General features: G+C 42.4%; 1 protein-coding gene across 4 annotated transcripts in view; it reads left to right on the top strand.

Moving 5' to 3' along the window:
* Nucleotides 1-18,025, top strand: part of LOC132818059 (protein numb homolog) — a 209,852-nt gene that overhangs the window by 98,028 nt on the left and 93,799 nt on the right. For all 4 annotated transcript variants that reach the window (XM_060828692.1, XM_060828695.1, XM_060828694.1 and 1 more), the window contains exon 2: nt 8,926-9,068. In XM_060828692.1, coding sequence (XP_060684675.1) covers nt 8,943-9,068 — 126 coding nt within the window. In that variant the 5' untranslated portion in view covers nt 8,926-8,942. The remainder of the gene's footprint in view (nt 1-8,925; nt 9,069-18,025) is intronic.

Below are 18,025 nucleotides of genomic sequence, written 5' to 3' on the forward strand. Positions count from 1 at the left end.
GCAACACATTTTTGAGCTATAAATTGTCTGGATATGTTTCTGATCCTCAGCAAAGAAGGTAGATGAGTTTCAGGAAACGAATTGTCCCCATGGAGACTAGGTTGAGTAAAGAATGACCCTGAAACTGAAGAATGCTGCATTGTTTCGTCATGACTCCATTAATACTAATGAAGCTACTTGAAGCAATGCAGAAATGTCTTGCTGTACATTACTTGGCAGCAGGTATGGTAACTGCACTTTCTTTTCTCACACTTGATAAATTGAACTTTTCATTCTTGGCAGACAATAAAGGACAGTTAAGGGAAACACTGGCTTGTAGAAGTATTCTTCACTTAACATGAAACAAGCAAAAATAACTTAGTATGGAAGGTGGCTTATAGTGTCTTACATAAATGTCAAAAGTAGGAGCAGGACCAGGCCATTTGGCCCATTGAACCTGCTCGACCATTCAATATGATTTTGGCTGATCCTGTGTCTGTGTTATACTCCAACTGTCTCTCCATGCCCTTGATGTTTTTAGTATCTGTTTCTGTGCTCTATGACTCTAAATCTATCTGTTTTTTAAATGGCTTTAGTGATTTGGTCTCCATTTCCTTATGCGTAATAGAATTCCATAGATTCCCCACCGTTGTTGAGAGAAGAAATTTCTCCCATCAGCCCTAAGCACCCAACTCCATACCCTGAGACCATGACTCCTTTGATGTTGCTGCCCTCCCTAACACACGATCACACACACCCCCTGCCCTGGCTGAGGGAGACATCATCTTGACATCTAGCCATTCCAAAATGATGAGATCTTTTGATAAGATCCCTTTTTGTCTTTCTGAACTCCAGTGAATCCAGGCCCTGTTGATCAATGTCCCTTTGCACAAGAAGGCTGCCATGCAAAGAGTCCATCTGGTGAAGTTTTGCTGCACTTCCTCTATCATAACTGTATTTTGTCACAGTTAAGCAGAACAAAGCTGCGCACAAAACTCCAGTGTGCCCTCACTAAGTTCTTCCAAGACAACTTTGCTTCTATATTCAAACCCTTTTGCAAGTAATGACAGCATACTTGATGGCTTAACAGTGAAGCATCTAACGTATTTCAGGCAAGGTATTATGTTAGAAGGGAGATACAGTCTCAAATACTTACTTGTGAGTTCTCACATTTTAGAATAAAACTACTGTTAGTTTAGTGCGAGCAGTGACGATTGATGGCCGAAATTCTAAACCCTTCTCTGTCAGTTCCAATCCTTTTCAAATGTTCACTCCAGTGCCATGAGGTATACAGTAAAGTTATGCATGCTGTTATCTCATTAAGGATTTACAGATGACTGTATTGTATCATAGAATTGCAACACTGTACTGCATTTTTAACAGAAGGGCATGTATACTAAATACACACAAAATATTGCAGCTGTTGGAAATCTGAAACAGAAATATAGTTGAGATTCTGTTTTTACAGCAATTTAAATGGGAACATATTTCAGTTATTCAGCTTACAATGAATGACAGAGCCAAGGAAAAGACATAGGAAAATAAAATGAGTTGTCATTAGTTGGAGTGCAGACACCGATGGCAGTGATAATGGTACCCCAACAAACATAATGACTTTGAATGTCGGGGGAAAATGGTTTGATTTTCTGACACCTATCAGCCAAAATCAGTGTGTTGATCAGTTTCGCTTCAGTATCTGAGGGTTGTGGATGGAGCTGAACATTGAGCAGTCAACACCGCCTGTAACCCTTATGATGATGGTAAGGTCATCGATGAAGCAGCTGAAGATGATCGGACCTAGGGCACAACACTAGTGTCCCTATCTTTGAATTAGGGAGTCTGGATTCAAGTCCCACCTGCTCCAGAAGTGTGTAATAGCGTCTCTAAGCAGGTTGGTTAGAAATTATCTACTCTACGTGATGCCTTAGGGATGTGATGATTGCCTTTCAACAATCCTTTGTGCTGGATGTGACTCCAACCAATGGAGAATTTTCCCTGTCGTTTCTGTTTAGTTGACAGAGAGGAAACTAATAGTTAGGGAATGTCAACTTAAGCTACTGACAAATTACTTCAGACTTTACATCCTACCCCATTTCCTTTCTGAATAAATGTGGGTTATGTTCTTAGACTTTGGGAGATTTCACTTCAAAATTTATAAACTCCACCATGATAGTTCTTCTTGATTTGTATAAATGAGCTTGGAGCAGCAGAATCAGTTCACTGTTGAATTATAGATGGCATTTTGATTTATTGTCACTTCTGTTGGCTCTGGCTATAATTGAAGTACCAGACTATCATAGTCACCTTATTAAATGTTGGGCCAAGTGAGAGACCAGGAAATTTCAGGCTTGAACTTTGGTGAGAAAGTAAGGAGAGAATTCTGAAAAATTTAATATTTTTTGCATTTGGAGAGACTGGGAATAGTAAGGGAAAGTCTTCATGATTTGCTTAAGGGAAAGCCAAATTTGATCAGATTTTTTGAGGAGCTAACTAAACATACTGATGAGGGTAATGCATTTGATGCATTGGGATCCAGTGGAATTTTTCAGCTTGGTGCTAGGGCCCTTGTTGTCTAGGCCAGCATTTCTTGCTGTCAGTTGACCCACAATGCTGTTAGGAAAGTACTTCCAGAATTTTAACCCTGCAGCACTGATTATGTGTTTCCAAATCAGGAAGGTGAGTGACTTGGAGGAAAACTTTCAGGTGGTGGTGTTCCCAGGTGTCTTCTGCTTTTGTTCTTCCAGGCGGTAGTGGTTGTGACTTTAGGTTCCCTTCTTGAGATTTTTACACGTTTGATGCAACTGCAATAAGCCAACCTTTGTGAACAACCATAAATTATTTCAGCAAGTACAAGCTTTTGGAGGATCACTTAACACACTTTGTGATGCTTGCGGAACGTGTCAAATGAGTCTGAACAATGGAACCATCCTCCCTTTACACAGGGTTTTACATGACAGTCAGTCATGCACGCAAAACACAATCCCCGTCACTCCTCCATAGTCACTTGACACCTAAAAACAATGTTAAAATGGTTAGATTATTTCCAGAACCAGTGTGTGATCAGGTTATCCCTTAAAATGGTGTGTGCTCAGGTTATCCCTTAAAATGGTGTGTGCTCAGGTTATCCCTTAAAATGGTGTGTGCTCAGGTTATCCCTTAAAATGGTGTGTGCTCAGGTTATCCCTTAAAATGGTGTGTGCTCAGGTTATCCCTTAAAATGGTGTGTGCTCAGGTTATCCCTTAAAATGGTGTGTGCTCAGGTTATCCCTTAAAATGGTGTGTGCTCAGGTTATCCCTTAAAATGGTGTGTGCTCAGGTTATCCCTTAAAATGGTGTGTGCTCAGGTTATCCCTTACACTGTAGCATTTACAGAGGATGATTAGATTGTCACATCCTGCCTGTAAGATAGAAAAACATCCCCCCCACCCACCCAGGACATCCAATTTCTTACATGTCAGCAGAACAAATGAACCCTTTAACATCTCAGTGGGTTTGAAAGATGCTATCTAAGGATTCTTGATGAATTTCTGTTGTGCATCTTGCATGTGGTACACAGTGCAGTTAACTGAGCATCAATGGTGGAGGGATGGATGTTTCTGGATGTGGTGCTAATCAAGTGCTGTATCCTGGATATGTCAAACATCTGAGTGTTGTTGTCGCACCCATCCAGGCAAGTTGGGAGTATTCCATCATAATCCTGATTTGTGCCTTTTAGATGGTGGACTTTGGAGAGTTGAGAGTAAAAAGTGAGGTCTGCAGATGCTGGAGATCAGAGCTGAAAATGTGTTGCTGGTTAAAGCACAGCAGGTTAGGCAGCATCCAAGGAAGGAAATTCGACGTTTTGGGCCAGAGCCCTTCATCAGGAATGAGGAGAGGGTGCCAGGCAGGCTAAGATAAAAGGTAGGGAGGAGGGACTTGGGGGAGGGGCGATGGAGATGTGATAGGTGGAAGGAGGTCAAGGTGAGGGTGATAGGCCGGAGTGGAGTGGGGGCGGAGAGGTCAGGAAGAGGATTGCAGGTTAAGAGGGCGGTGCTGAGTTCAAGGGAATCGACTGAGAGGAGATGACCTGGGGGGTGCAGTGAGAGAGAGACTCACTGTGAAATCCTTGTAGAGGGAGGAAGAGAGCTTCTTCAAGGAAGGCATCCTTGCAAGAGGATTCGCAGTAGGTTAAAATCTTCGAGTAAAAAGTGAGGTCTGCAGATGCTGGAGATCAGAGCTGAAAATGTGTTGCTGGTTAAAGCACAGCAGGTTAGGCAGCATCCATTTCCTGTTCCTTGGATGCTGCCTAACCTGCTGTGCTTTAACCAGCAACACATTTTCAGCTTTGGAGAGTTGAGAACTGACTTGCTGCAGAATTCGTAGCCTCTATCCTACTGTTCTAAATGGTTACTTGGTCACCATTAGGTTAGCTTTTCATTTCAGGTATTTTTAAAATTGAGTTCTAATCTCACCATCACTCATGGTGGACTTTGAACTCTTGCCCCCAGAACATTTAGTCTGGAATTCTGGATTTTGAGGCCTATGAGATTGCCACTACACCATTCACCCTAAAGAAGGCAAATCAGATACTTTCATTTATTGAGATATAAATGCAAGACCAAAGTGGTTATGCTTGGGCTATTTAAAATGCTGGTTAGGTTATTGTCATCACATTACAGGAAGGATGTGATTGCACTGGAGGGGATGCAGAGGAGATTATTTTTAGAATCCCTACAGTGTGGAAGCAAGCCATTTGGACCAACCAGTCCACACCAATCCTCCAAAGAGTAACCCACCCAGGCTCAATTCCCTCTGACTAATGCACTTAACGCTATGGATAATTTAGCATGGCTAATCCACCTGACCTGCACATCTTTGGATTGTTAGAGGAAACCAGAGGAAACCCACGCAGGCACTGGGAGAATGTGTAAGCTCGACACAGACAGTCGCCCAGGTCACTGGCGCTATGAGGCAGCAGTGCTCATCACTGAGCCACCATGCCACCCTGGATTTATCAGGATGGTCCCTCGGTTGCAGGGTCTGAGTTATAAGGAAATTTTGGATAGGCTTAGATAGTTTTCTTTAGAGCAGCTACTGTTGAGAGAGGACCTAATAGAGGTGTACAAGGTAATGATAAATTAGAAATATAGATACTGGAACACCGATATTTGGAGCCTGCAGAATTTTACAAGCAACTTATCAGTACTTTTGAAAGTTAGAAAGCGTTTGTAGGATTAATAAATACACTTGAGACAAAACACAGGAATGCTAATAGTTTGAAGATTGAGACTACTAGTTCAAATATTCATGATGTGCTACAATGCAAACATACAATTTACCTTTGTGCTTCACTGGATTCAGTTTTTTGCTGCCTTGTACTATGAGCAAATTTGGACTGCTTAAAATCAAGAACGAACCATTTGCAGTGAAACCTTGCTTTTTCGGCAAGATAGTGGAAAGAGCAGATCAAGTAAATTTGAAATGAATAGAGTCTCTCAGTTGACTTCTCCAAAGACGAAAAGTAGTTGGTCATTGTTTGCACTTGAGGATTGCCTTTTTGGTCAAAATTTGTTGAGCTGTATGGAAATGAGTGTTCATTTTGTTGCTGCTGCCATTGGTGTGGAGAGTCAGTGTGCTTCTGGCACTGAAACAGGTGATTGTGTGGCCCGCCCAAGAGTTCGAGTTTTACGTTTTTGAGCTATTGATCCTAAATTGTGAATTGATCTTTTGTGCGGTCAGTAGACTTCAGAGCTACAGGAGTGATTTAGTTTTTAACTTTTGAAAAGATTGATTCTAATAGCAATCACTTTTTGATCATTGTTGTTCTCAAAGTAGTGTGGTATTAGCATTTGTAATCAGTTGGATCATGCAGTATATATTACTTGCTTGTACAAAGCTCAGTGCCCAAGCTATCATGGAATCCTAATTTTGACAACACTGTTTAGGAAGGATCATTAAATTGACAGCACCGTCTGCTTTGATTTTAGTTGAAATGGTTGGAGGTTCCAATTTTTTGAAAGATGGTGATTCCACAATACAATGTGTGTATAGGTGTACTCTGAAAGAATGCAGTGTTGTATGTTGTGTAAAGGACTGTTGACAGTGGTGTTTGTAAGAATTTTGTCTGTTGACTACTCTAAACCTGAACCTATTTGCAGGAATCAGTCCTGGTTGCAGTGAAGGCACAAGATCAGTGAAGGTAGTTCTACATTTGGAAACGATATTAATTCATAAATCAGTTATGTGAAAAATAACTTCAAAGATTTGGATGGTTTAAAAAAAACTTTTGATTGTCTGGCCTGCGTACTGCTTAACTTATAAATCTCAGTATCCCTCCTTGTTTTATTCTTAATTTTTCAACTTGGTTTTGTTAATAAAAAGCACCCAACCTTTTCTCTGTTCTCAGATTGTGTATTTTAAGCCCTGGCAGAATTCCTGAATTTAAAGCACTATAAATGGTCATGTGATTTTGAGGTTGATTGTTACGCAGCGTTCTGGATTAATTTTGTTGCTGTAGAATTTCATACAGCATTTGGTTTCTACAATCTGCAGTAATCATTTATCATCTTGGTCATCAGGGGTAAGTTGTGCACGCAGTGGATAAATCCTCTGGTAACTGTTGTCACGCAATGAAAAAAATCCTCACTTACATTGATTTAATTTATTAGTTGCGGCTGATAGCTGGAAATTTCTTTGCAAGGTATTAATCTAATCTTGATGTTCAGGCTATTGCAAACGTGTCAAAAGTCACTATGCACCTGTTGTCCAAGCTGCTTCCTTGCTCTGCCTAATGATCTGTTACTGATATGCTGATCTTGGCTACATTACTGTATGGAGATGCGCCTTCTCCACAGACTATAGTTAAAATTTATCCTAGCTGCAGTTGCACAGTTATTAGCAAACCTTATCTCCACCCTGGTAGTTTCAGATATCTGCATGTAAAACTGAAGGTTGCAGGAATGATAAAAGTTATTAAATCAGATTTTATAAACTCAACCATGATTTAATATTTGTAGTTAATGCAAACATATAAAACAGCTTCGAGTGTTGCTCACTGTTTTGATGAGAAATGTGAAGTCGTCCAGTGAACAGTAAATTTTCAACAAATTGAGTGGTGACACTGCTGCATAGCTCTTGTTTGAATTGGTGTGTTCCTCATGCCTAATGTTGCAATTGCTACAAAATGGGAAAATGCTGGGTAGTACAACTAATTATATCTGAATGGTCAGTCTTGATGCATATTCGCAGACGCTTTGTTTTTAAATACTTTATATGCTTCACTTCAAACAAAATTTGAAAAGTACTTTGCAAACTATTTGGGTCTTTTGAATATTGATCAAACAGCACAAGTAGACGTTGCTCTGTACCAGTTTTGATTTTTGTTCTTGGGAGATACTGCCAGAATGATCTTTAACTGCTGCGATTGGAAAAATCAGCTGGGTTTGCGCTCATGAAATCTTTCTCAAGGACTTCTGTTGAGAAGCAGCTGCTGTCTGTAAGTGTTTTGAAAGATGGAATTTAGCTGGAGTGCACTTCACAACTTCACCAGTGGATGTCAAGAAACATGAAATTCTGAGTCACTACTTTAAAGAGATGGTTAAAAGACTAGGGGAAACTCATGCTTATTGTTTTATTTACGGGCATGCTGTTTTAAAATTATTTTTCAAAAGGCCTCTCATGAGGTTTTCTCGGATTCGTTTTGATTTTTGGGGGCTCTATTTTGATTTTCAGGGATTTCTTTTGCGTTCACTTTAAGTTCTTAGATGATGCAGTCATTTAGTAACAACACCTTTTGTATTGGTATATAGGATGTTGGGACTCTTTTAAACAAATTTACAAGTATTCATCAATATCCTCAATTATCAACCATCAATTAACATTAGACTCCCTACAGTGTGGAAAAAGGCCCTTTGGCCCAACCAGTCCACACCGACCCTCCAAGAGTAACCCATCCAGACCCATTTCCCTCTGACTAATGCACCTAACACTATGGGCAATTTAGCATGGCCAATTCACCTAACCTGCACATCTTTGGACTGTGGGAGGAAACCGGAGCACCCAGAGGAAACCCACGCAGACACGGGGAGAATGTGCAAACTCCTCACAGACAGTTGCCCAAGGCTAGAATCGAACCTGGGATCCTGGTGCTAGGGAGGCAGCAGTGCTAATCACTGAGCCACCATGCCGTTTAGTGTAATGTGACAACTCGTGGAAAACATCAATTTCTTAAGACACCCAGTATTTAAATAGTCACAGATAACAGGCATACGTTAGCAACAAATTTTATTTTCAAAATAATTGACACATGTAAAACATACAAAACCATCACTCAAAACATATCTTTTGCAGTCTAGTGAGGTCACAGATTATGCATTCTCATGACATTGGCACAAAGCTGAAACATTCCAACCAAGAGGCAACTAACCTTTCTACTGCACTCAGTTTTCAACATTGGATTTAAATTTTGCAATTGATACATTTTTTATTGCAAGACTATTAAGTTCATTTTCCAACAGTAGTTTCTGAATATATTATGCCTTAAACTAGAGGTTCCATATTCATTTGCGAAGCAATTATTACCCCTCTCGTGCACCCTCGCTTTTGTGCCCCCTTGCATCCCCCCTCTCCTGCATGTGTGCCCAACCCTACTCTTGTGTGCTCTCTTTCTTGCCTCCACTCTTTTTCACCTTCTCTCACTCTTTCCTCGTGGTAGGTGACACCCCCTGGATTTGACTGATGTTTGCTTGCCTTTAGCATTCTCAAGACCAGGCTGCCACAAGTGCAGTGATCCACCCCAACATCCCCCAACCACTCGTACGCACCCTCCAGTAAAATACTTGATTTTCTGCTCATCATTTTGAGAAGTGATTTGTGCTGGAGAAATGGTAATTATTTTCGGGAAAAATAAATAACAAAGTTTGTTTAGTGCACTGCAACTTAATATGTGTTGTTTTCTTCTTTTTGTAGAAAGCAAGTGGTTAAAAATGAACAAACTACGGCAGAGCTTCAGACGTAAGAAGGACATCTATGTTCCAGAGTCAAGTCGACCACATCAGTGGCAGACTGACGAAGAAGCAGTCCGCAGTGGCAAATGTAGTTTCCAGGTCAAGGTGAAGCCCCTTTTCTTTATTGAAGTGATTTGTTTGTGGCAGGCTGTGGTTTCTTGTCTGGGATGTAATGAAAATCGCAATGCGACTTGCAAAATGTTCACAATGATGTTGCTTTTGTAACTATCCTCATCTATCTCGCTGATTATTGGAACAAACTGCCTCTCCTGGCGAGTTTTCACGAACAGATAGCAACGGGAAAAAGTGGCTTTTAAAAATAAAGCTTGAAAGGAAGCTGAGTTGACCGGATTAAAGTAATATTCCCAGGATGTTGATCTATTCCAGTCTCTCTGGTGCCCATCAGTCACGGAAGGTCTAAAGTGGGCAGGTGGACCTCGACTGCTCCCTCTCCAAGGACACGTTTGCTTACAACCTACTGAAACATTGTGCACGCATCGGTTGCTTTTGCAGTATAGGCAATATGCAGCCGAAAATTTGTTTCCAAGGTCCATCAAGCAATGATGATTTTAGTGCTGCTGGGAGTTGTGGTCAAATGTTGGGGAGAACTCTGCAATGTATATTCTGCCCACTTGTTCTGGGAGGCAGGTAGTGGTTTACTGTGTAATCTAAAATAATGTGCCCTGTCAGATGCGGAGCTTTGTCAGTGTTACGCTGCAATAGGTTAAAGTCTGTAATGGGAATTCAAGCTACTTCATGCTGAAAGGATGTGAGCTCTACCAGTCAAACTGTGTCAACACTTTCAATTGGCAAATCGTCAGTTTCATTAGTTTTACATCATGTGTTTTTAATACCATTTAATTTCATTTATCTCCTGGCCACTAAATGCAGTCTGTTGTATCATTAGGTAACCATGACAACTGGTCTGACATTGTTGTAGCGAACATTGAATTTCAGTTCCAAACCAAAACTTTGTTATTTTTCTAAATTACAGATGTAATGTAGATTGTGGCATGCAAATCAACCTGGTGTTTCTTCAGTTGCAAAAAACACGTGGAGGTCAATGTTCTTGCCCCCTCACATTTTTGAGAAAATAAGTGTGTTTTTAAGGCTGTTGTCACCTTTCTGAGGTAGGATGTTAGAAATCAAGCCATGCTATTTCTGGAGTTAGTCCAATCAAAGTATGGCAAAGTCTCCAATTTACTTGGCAGATGTGCTAGTCTTTGTCTGTCTAAGACACGTACCAGGTTTCTTTACATGACATGGACTACTGTTTATTACAAATAAATTCTAACCACAGATAAACAACTATGAACTGTCGACATATAATTACTGATTAAACTGTAACCCTTCAAACATTGCCACTTCAAGATAAGTAAACTGTTTGTGTTGAGAGGAGAAAAACGACTGGGTCAACAATCCAATGACCTTGGTCCACACATTTGGTTTTGATTCTTTTGATTGTCAGGATTTTTGTTCTTCAATCACTCCTTCTCCAGGATCTTTTCACCTCAGAAAAGGCACCGCAGATTGGTGTATTAACTGTAGAGTCACCTAGTTTTGATATGATGCCACAGGGTCAATGTTGGGACCTTTGCTGTCTGTGGGTTTTTTAAAAATCCATTCATTGGATGTGGACATTGCTGGCTAGGACAGTCTTTCTTGCCCATTCCTAACTGTCCAGAGGCAGTTTAGGGTGATCCACATTGCTGAGAGTCTGAGTCACATATAGATTAGATTGGGTAAGGATTCTTTCCTCGAGTTTTCATGAGCCAGATGTGTTTTTCCAACGATCGGCAACAATTTCATGATCATTGTTTGACTTTTAATTCTAGATTTTTATTAAATACAAATTCCACCAATTGTACTCTGTGCTCTCAGATCCAACCCTGACTTTGTAATCAACTGATAAGGGTGGTGCTGTTGTCTGGCATACTGACCTCCACATTATGGAGGCCGAGTGCTAGCTTTCAGATACCTCCTCCTATGTCCCTCAGGACAACGACCCCACCATTGAACACCAGGCTGTTGTGTTGACAAGTCACTAATCTCATTTCAACTGATGATCTCCCCTCCATTCTCCCAACTCCACGTCCCAACACTCCCAAACAGACAGGCAGGAAAGAGGTGGTTGTGTGAAGGAAACTTGGTTGACGAGGGAGTTTGAATGTCTCGTAAAGAGGAAGAAGGAGGCTTACATAAGGTTGAGGAAACAAGGTTCAGACAGAGCATTGGAGGGATACAGGATAGCCAGGAGGGAGCTGAAGAAAATGATTAGGAGAGCTTAGAGAGCACATGAAAAATCTTTGGCGGGTAGGATCAAGGATAACCCAAAGGCCTTTCATGCGTATGTGAGAAACATGAGAATGACGAGAACGAGGGTAGGTCCGATCAAGGACAGTAGTGGGAGACTGTATTGAGTCGGAAGAGATAGGAGAGGTCTTGAAGGAGTACTTTTCTTCAGTATTTACAAATGAGAGGGACCGTATTGTTGAAGAAGAGAGTATGAAATTGACTGGTAAGCTAGAGGAGATACTTGTTAGGAAGGAAGATGTGTTGGGCATTTTGGAAAAAACTTGAGGATCGACAAGTCCCCCGGGCCTGACGGGATATATCCTAGGATTAAGTGGGTAGCAAGAGAGGAAATTGCAGTACCGTTGGCAATGATCTTTTCGTCTTCACTGTCAACGGGGGTGGTACCAGGGGACTGGAGAGTGGCAAATGTTGTGCCCCTGTTCAAAAAAGGGAATAGGGATAACCCCGAGAATTACAGGCCAGTTAGTCTTACTTCGGTAGTGGGCAAAGTAATGGAAAGGGTACTGAGGGATAGAATTTATGAGTATCTGGAAAGACACTGCTTGATTAGGGACAGCCAGCACAGATTTGTGAGGGGTAGGCCTTGCCTTACAAGTCTGATTGAATTCTTTGAGGAGGTGACCAAGCATGTGGATGAGGGTAGAGCAGTAGATGTAGTGTACATGGACTTTAGTAAGGCATTTGATAAGGTTCCCCATGGCAGGCTAATGCGGAAAGTCAGGAGGCATGGGATAGTGGGAAATTTGGCCAATTGGATAGAGAACTGGCTAAACGGTCGAAGTCAGAGAGTGGTGGTCGGTGGTAAATATTCAGCCTGGAGCCCAGTTACAAGTGGAGTTCCGCAGGGATCAGTTCTGGGTCCTCTGCTGTTTGTAATTTTTATTAATGACTTGGATGAGGGAGTCGAAGGGTGGGTCAGTAAATTTGCAGACGATACGAAGATTGGTGGAGTTGTGGATAGTGAGGAGGGCTGTTGTCAGCTGCAAAGGGACTTCGATATGATGCAGAGCTGGGCTGAGGAGTGGCAGATGGAATTCGACCCTGTCAAGTGTGAGGTTGTCCATTTTGGAAGGAAGAATAAGAATGCAGAATACAGGGTTAACGGTAGGGTTCTTAGTAAGGTGGAGGAACAGAGGGACCTTAGGGTCTAGGCTCTTTGAAAGTTGCCATTCAGGTGGATAGAGCTTGTAAGAAGGCCTGTGGGAGTGGCAGAATCAGAATCCTTGGTGACCTTTAAGCGGCAATTGGATAGGTACATGGATAGGTGCTTAAGCTAGGACAAATGTTCGGCACAACATTGTGCCCCCCCCTCCCCCCTTGTCCTTTTTATATCCACAATTCCTCTGACACTTTATGACAGTTCAGAATTTCCAGTTTGCTGGCTCCAGCTGCCTCCTCTTCACCACGGACATGCCATTCCAGACTGGGGCTCTCTGCTTCTTCCTGGGAAAAAAGAATGGACTGTCTGTATCCACCTGGCTGAGTTCATCCTCACTTTGAGCATCTTCTCTTTAAATTCCTCCCACTTGCTTCATGTCAAAGGTGTGGCCATGCATATCTGCGTGGGACCCAGTTGTGCTTATCTCTTAGTGGAGCATGTGGTATATTCCTTGTTCCAATCGTACTCTGATCCGCCACCCACACCACTTCCGGTATGTCAATGACATCATTGCTGCTTCCTTCTCATATCCAGAATTGGAAACATTTATCAATTTTGCTTCAAATTTTTACCCTATTCTGATGTTCACGTGGCCCATCTCTAACTCCTCCCTTCCCTTCTTTGTCATCTCTGTTTCAGTTTCTGGGAATAGGCTGGCCATCCGACTCCCACGGTTACCTTGACTATACATTCTCACTGCCTCATTCTATTCTCCAATCAGTTCCAATGATGCCAGCTTATAAAAGGGGGCTCCTGAAATGTCCACCATCTTCCTCAGCCGAGGATTCCCCATCCCAGTGGTTAACACATCTCCTGTACTTCAGCCCTCATCCCTCCTCTTCCCTCCCATAACAACAGTTGGGTTTCCTTTGTCCTCACTTAGCACCTCACCAGCATCTGCATCCAAAAGATCACCAACTGCCATTTCCTCCACACCAGTGGGAGGCCACCACCAAGCACATATTCCTCACCACTACCTTGTCAGCATTCTTCAGGGGCCATTCCCTCTGGGTCACCTTGGTCCACTCTTCTTCCACCTCCAACACATCCCCCATACTCCTATGGTACCGTCCCATGTCATCACAGAAGATATAACCCCTAACCATTTACAGGGCACTTGTTCTGTCCTCACTATCCAATACCCAAGACATACTTCCAGGTGCAGCAGTGTTTTACTTGTACTTTGGCCAATCTACTGTCCAGTATCTGCTGCTCACAAATGTAGTCCCCTCTACACTGGGGAGAAAAAATTCAATTGGGTGATCACTTTGCACAACACCTATGTTCAGTCCACAAAAATTATACTGAGCTTCTAGTGGCCTGCCACTTTAGTGCATCGCTGTGTTCCCTGGTGAACATCTCTGTTGCTTTAGCAAAGGTCAGTGCAAGTTAGGAGAGCAGCACCTCATCTTCCACCTCCGACTTCTGCAACCTTCAGGACTCAAAATCAAGTTCAATAATTTTTAGGCCACTGTCCTACCCCAATCCCTGCAACCCAGACCTTGTCATGAAATAGGCTCTGCTATGCACAACCCTTTGTCAGCCAATAATAGTCATCACTAGCAGGCATTAAATCCCACAGGAAGACCTTCTACCCACTCCTTTGCTCAACTTTTTCTCTCTGTCCCGCTCTCTTTCTTTCTCACTCTCACTCTCAGTCTCAGTCTCACTGTCTCTCACTCTCTCTTGGTGCCTTCTCCACCTTTTGAGTTAATTCCTCCTCCTCCTCCTCCTCCATCCCCCGCCCCTCCCCCCCCCTGGTCATTTCTCCCTTAGCATATAAGGCTTTCTCTCCACAAATGCTGCCAGACCTTTTTCCAGCACCCGCTGTTCTTTGGGATCTTAGGGATTTTTTTTGCTCATCGTCTGCCATGGCAGGATGCAATCTCGAGTCCCCAGAACATCACCTGGGCTGCTGAATTAATAGCCTACCAATACTGTCATGGTCAGTCACCACCTCAAGCATATATGTAAATGATTTGGACTTGAAGGTAGGGGGGTTCCAGATGATACAAAAATTGGCAGGGTAGTAAGGAAGATAGCCTTAGATTACAGGAAGATACAGATGAGCTGGTCAGATAGGCTGCTCAGTGGGAAATGGAATTCAATCTGGATGAATATGAGGTAATAGATTTGGGCAGGACAAACAAGGAACAGAATACATGATGAACTGTAGGACCCTGGGAAGCACTGAGGCTCAGAGGGACCTCCGTGTATATGTACACCATTCCCTTAAAGTGTTAGAGCAGGTGGATAAAATAATTAAACATTTGATATACTTGCTGAGGCATAGAGTTTAAGAACAGGGAATGTATGCTGGGTCTGTATAAAATGTTGGTTAGGCCTCAGCCTGAGTATTGTGTGCAGTTTCTGAAATCCACATTTTGGGAAGGATGTGATAGCACTGGAGAGGGTGCAGAGAAGGTTTACCAGGGTATTGTCTGGATTGGGAAGTTTAATTTATGAGGAGAGATTGGATGGACTGGAGTTCTTTTCCTCAGAGCAGGGGAGATTGAAAGGGGACATGATTGAGATGCATAAAATTATGAAGAGCATAGTAGGGTAGACAGGAAGAAGCATTTCCCCTTGGTGGAGTGATCAGTGACCAAGGGACATAGATTTCAAGTAAGGGCAGAAGGTTTGGAGGAGATGTGGGGAAGAAAATTTTCATTCAAAGGGTGGTGGGAATCTGGAATTCACTGCCTGCAAATGGTGATGGAGGAAGAAACCCTCGTAACATTTAAGTCGTATTTCAATGCGCACCTGCAATGCCAAATATATACAAAGCTACAGACCAAGTACGGGAAAATGAGATTCGAATAATTAAGATGTTTTTGATCGGAACTGATGTGATGGGCCGAAGGGCCTTTTTCTGTGCTGCAGTTCTCTATGACCTTAGTTATTGGTGTAAGACCACAGCTGACAGCAACTGGTTAGGGAAAACAAGCTAGTTTTCTTTACATTATAAATATCTCACTGGAGAGAAAGATGCATTATTTGTCCATGTCTTGGTCTGTATGCTTCTGCCAGTATCGGGCAGCACAGTGGCTCAGTGGTTAGCACTGCTGCCTCACACTGCCAGGGACCGGGTTCTATTCCCACCTCTGGCTACTGTCTGTGTGGAATTTGCATATTCTCCCCGTGTCTGTGTGAGTTTCCTCCGAGTGCTCCGGTTTTCTCCTGCAATCAAAAGATGTCCAGATCAGGTAAATTGATCATGCTAAATTGCCCATAGTATTAGGTGCACTAGTCAGGGGAATGTGTCTGGGTGGGTTACTTTTTGGAGGATTGGAATGGACTTGTTGGGTCAAATGGCCTGTTTCCATACTGTAGGGAATCTAATCTAATCTATTGTATAGTAAAAAATGAGGTCTGCAGATGCTGGAGATCACAGCTGCAAATGTGTTGCTGGTCAAAGCACAGCAGGCCAGGCAGCATCTCAGGAATAGAGAATTCGACGTTTCGAGCATAAGCCCTTCATCAGGAATAAGAGAGAGTAGCCAAGCAGGCTAAGATAAAAGGTAGGGAGGAGGGACTAGGGGGAGGGGCGATGGAGGTGGGATAGGTGGAAGGAGGTCAAGATGAGGGTGATAGGCCGGAGTGGGGTGGGGGCGGAGAGGTCAGGAAGAGGATTGCAGGTTAGGAGGGCGGTGCTGAGTTGAGGGAACCGACTGAGACAAGGTGGGGGGAGGGGAAATGAGGAAACTGGAGAAATCTGAATTCATACCTTGTGGTTGGAGGGTTCCCAGACGGAAGATGAGGCGCTCCTCCTCCAGCCGTCGTGTTGTTATGTTCTGCCGGTGGAGGAGTCCAAGGACCTGCATATCCTCGGTGGAGTGGGAGGGAGAGTTCAAGTGTTGAGCCACGGGGTGATTGGGTTGGTTGGTTCGGGCGGCCCGGAGGTGTTCTCTGAAGCGTTCCGCAAGTAAGCGGCCTGTCTCCCCAATATAGAGGAGGCCACATCGGGTGCAGCGGATGCAATAGATGATGTGTGTGGAGGTACAGGTGAACTTGTGGCGGATATGGAAGGATCCCTTGGGGCCTTGGAGGGAAGTGAGTGTGGAGGTGTGGGCGCAAGTTTTACATTTCCTGCGGTTCTATCGTGTAACCAACAAGTTATAAATACATCTATCTATGCATCAATTAGATTCTTATTGTTAAGTTGATTAGTTTGTGGAATTGCTGATGACAAAGGCAATCAACAACCTTTTGTCGGCCAAATGTTAGTCACCCTCTGACACCAGGCCGCCTACCAACAACTCCACCTCTTGACAGTGTTTAAACAAGGCAACAGTGTAAACATAACTTACAATGAGATTCTGTATTTGTAAAAGGTGCAGCAATCCCTTCCATGGTCGTTGGTTTTAAAGCATTCTTTGCCCAATTCAATTCATCATTAAAAATACCGTGAAGTAAAATGCCGTGGCTTTAAATTGTACTTCCCTTGGAGTTGGTCTCAATTTGTTTTAGCTTAAAAGTGCTGGAGCTGTAAACGCCTCATAAATTGGCACATGGAACACACAGCTAAGTTGGACCATGTTGTGAAGAAAACTAATAGGTGTTTAAGAGATGCTGTACAGAGTAGTCTATTTCTTATCCACCCTTCTCTCCCTAGAAAATAAACGTCAGAAAGGTGAAAAGTTATTGACCTCAAATACTAACTTTTTTTTCTACGAGTGCTGTCTAACCTGCTGAGTATTTCTCGTGTTTTGTTTCTATTTCAGGTTTCTAGCAGCTGCAGTATTTAGCTTTTATTTTTATACTTGCGAAGTGTCAATGTGAGCAAATGAGCTGTTCTACAGGTGCAATTTGATAGTGTGGGAGTATTATATGAAATATTAAAATGGAGCCTCTGACATAGTTAACTGCTATGGGTACTGTTACTGGTAATGAGCTGTTGGCATAAATCTGTGGTGATTGGCACCATAATTACATTGTCACATGGTGACCATGTCATTGGGTTAAATAGATCATTTACCAGCAGATTATGACTGGAGGAATGGTGTATTTCCTCTTGGTTGTGAACTTAGAAACTCTTTATCCGTTATAAAATAAACTGCATCCTCCCGACATCAAAACTGCACAGTTCTATTTGAAGGGGCGTTGAAATAGCTTCTTAGGAAAGATGATTTAGATTTTAACTGATGTCAGATTGTTATTATTTGAAAACAAAATTTGGCATGGCTGCAATAGAAATAGCTTTTAAAACTCCCGATGAGAAGTTTGGGATGTGGATGTTCAGGAAGGAAGTCTGATCTTACAGCGTGCTGAAAGGTGTACTGAGCAACTGCCAATTGTCACGTGTTAAAGGCATCACCTTTTCTCTCCTTTGGCATGCTCTCACATTTGAGGATACCAAGTCATTCTAGATTTTAAAAAAAGCACAATGCTCGTCATCTGATGACAAGCTGTGAAAAAAAAACCTTAAATGTTGGTGGGATATTTAAGTTGAAGACACCATTTTAAAAACACATTCCTTATGGACCATAGTGACAAATATTAAACATTAATATTTAATTAATGGGTTTAATGAGGATAATGATTGTACGTTTAGAGCCCAGTAATTTCTCTGCTGATATTCTTCTTC

The sequence above is a fragment of the Hemiscyllium ocellatum genome, chromosome 8 (assembly GCF_020745735.1).
Source record: "Hemiscyllium ocellatum isolate sHemOce1 chromosome 8, sHemOce1.pat.X.cur, whole genome shotgun sequence".
NCBI classification, from domain to species: domain Eukaryota; kingdom Metazoa; phylum Chordata; class Chondrichthyes; order Orectolobiformes; family Hemiscylliidae; genus Hemiscyllium; species Hemiscyllium ocellatum.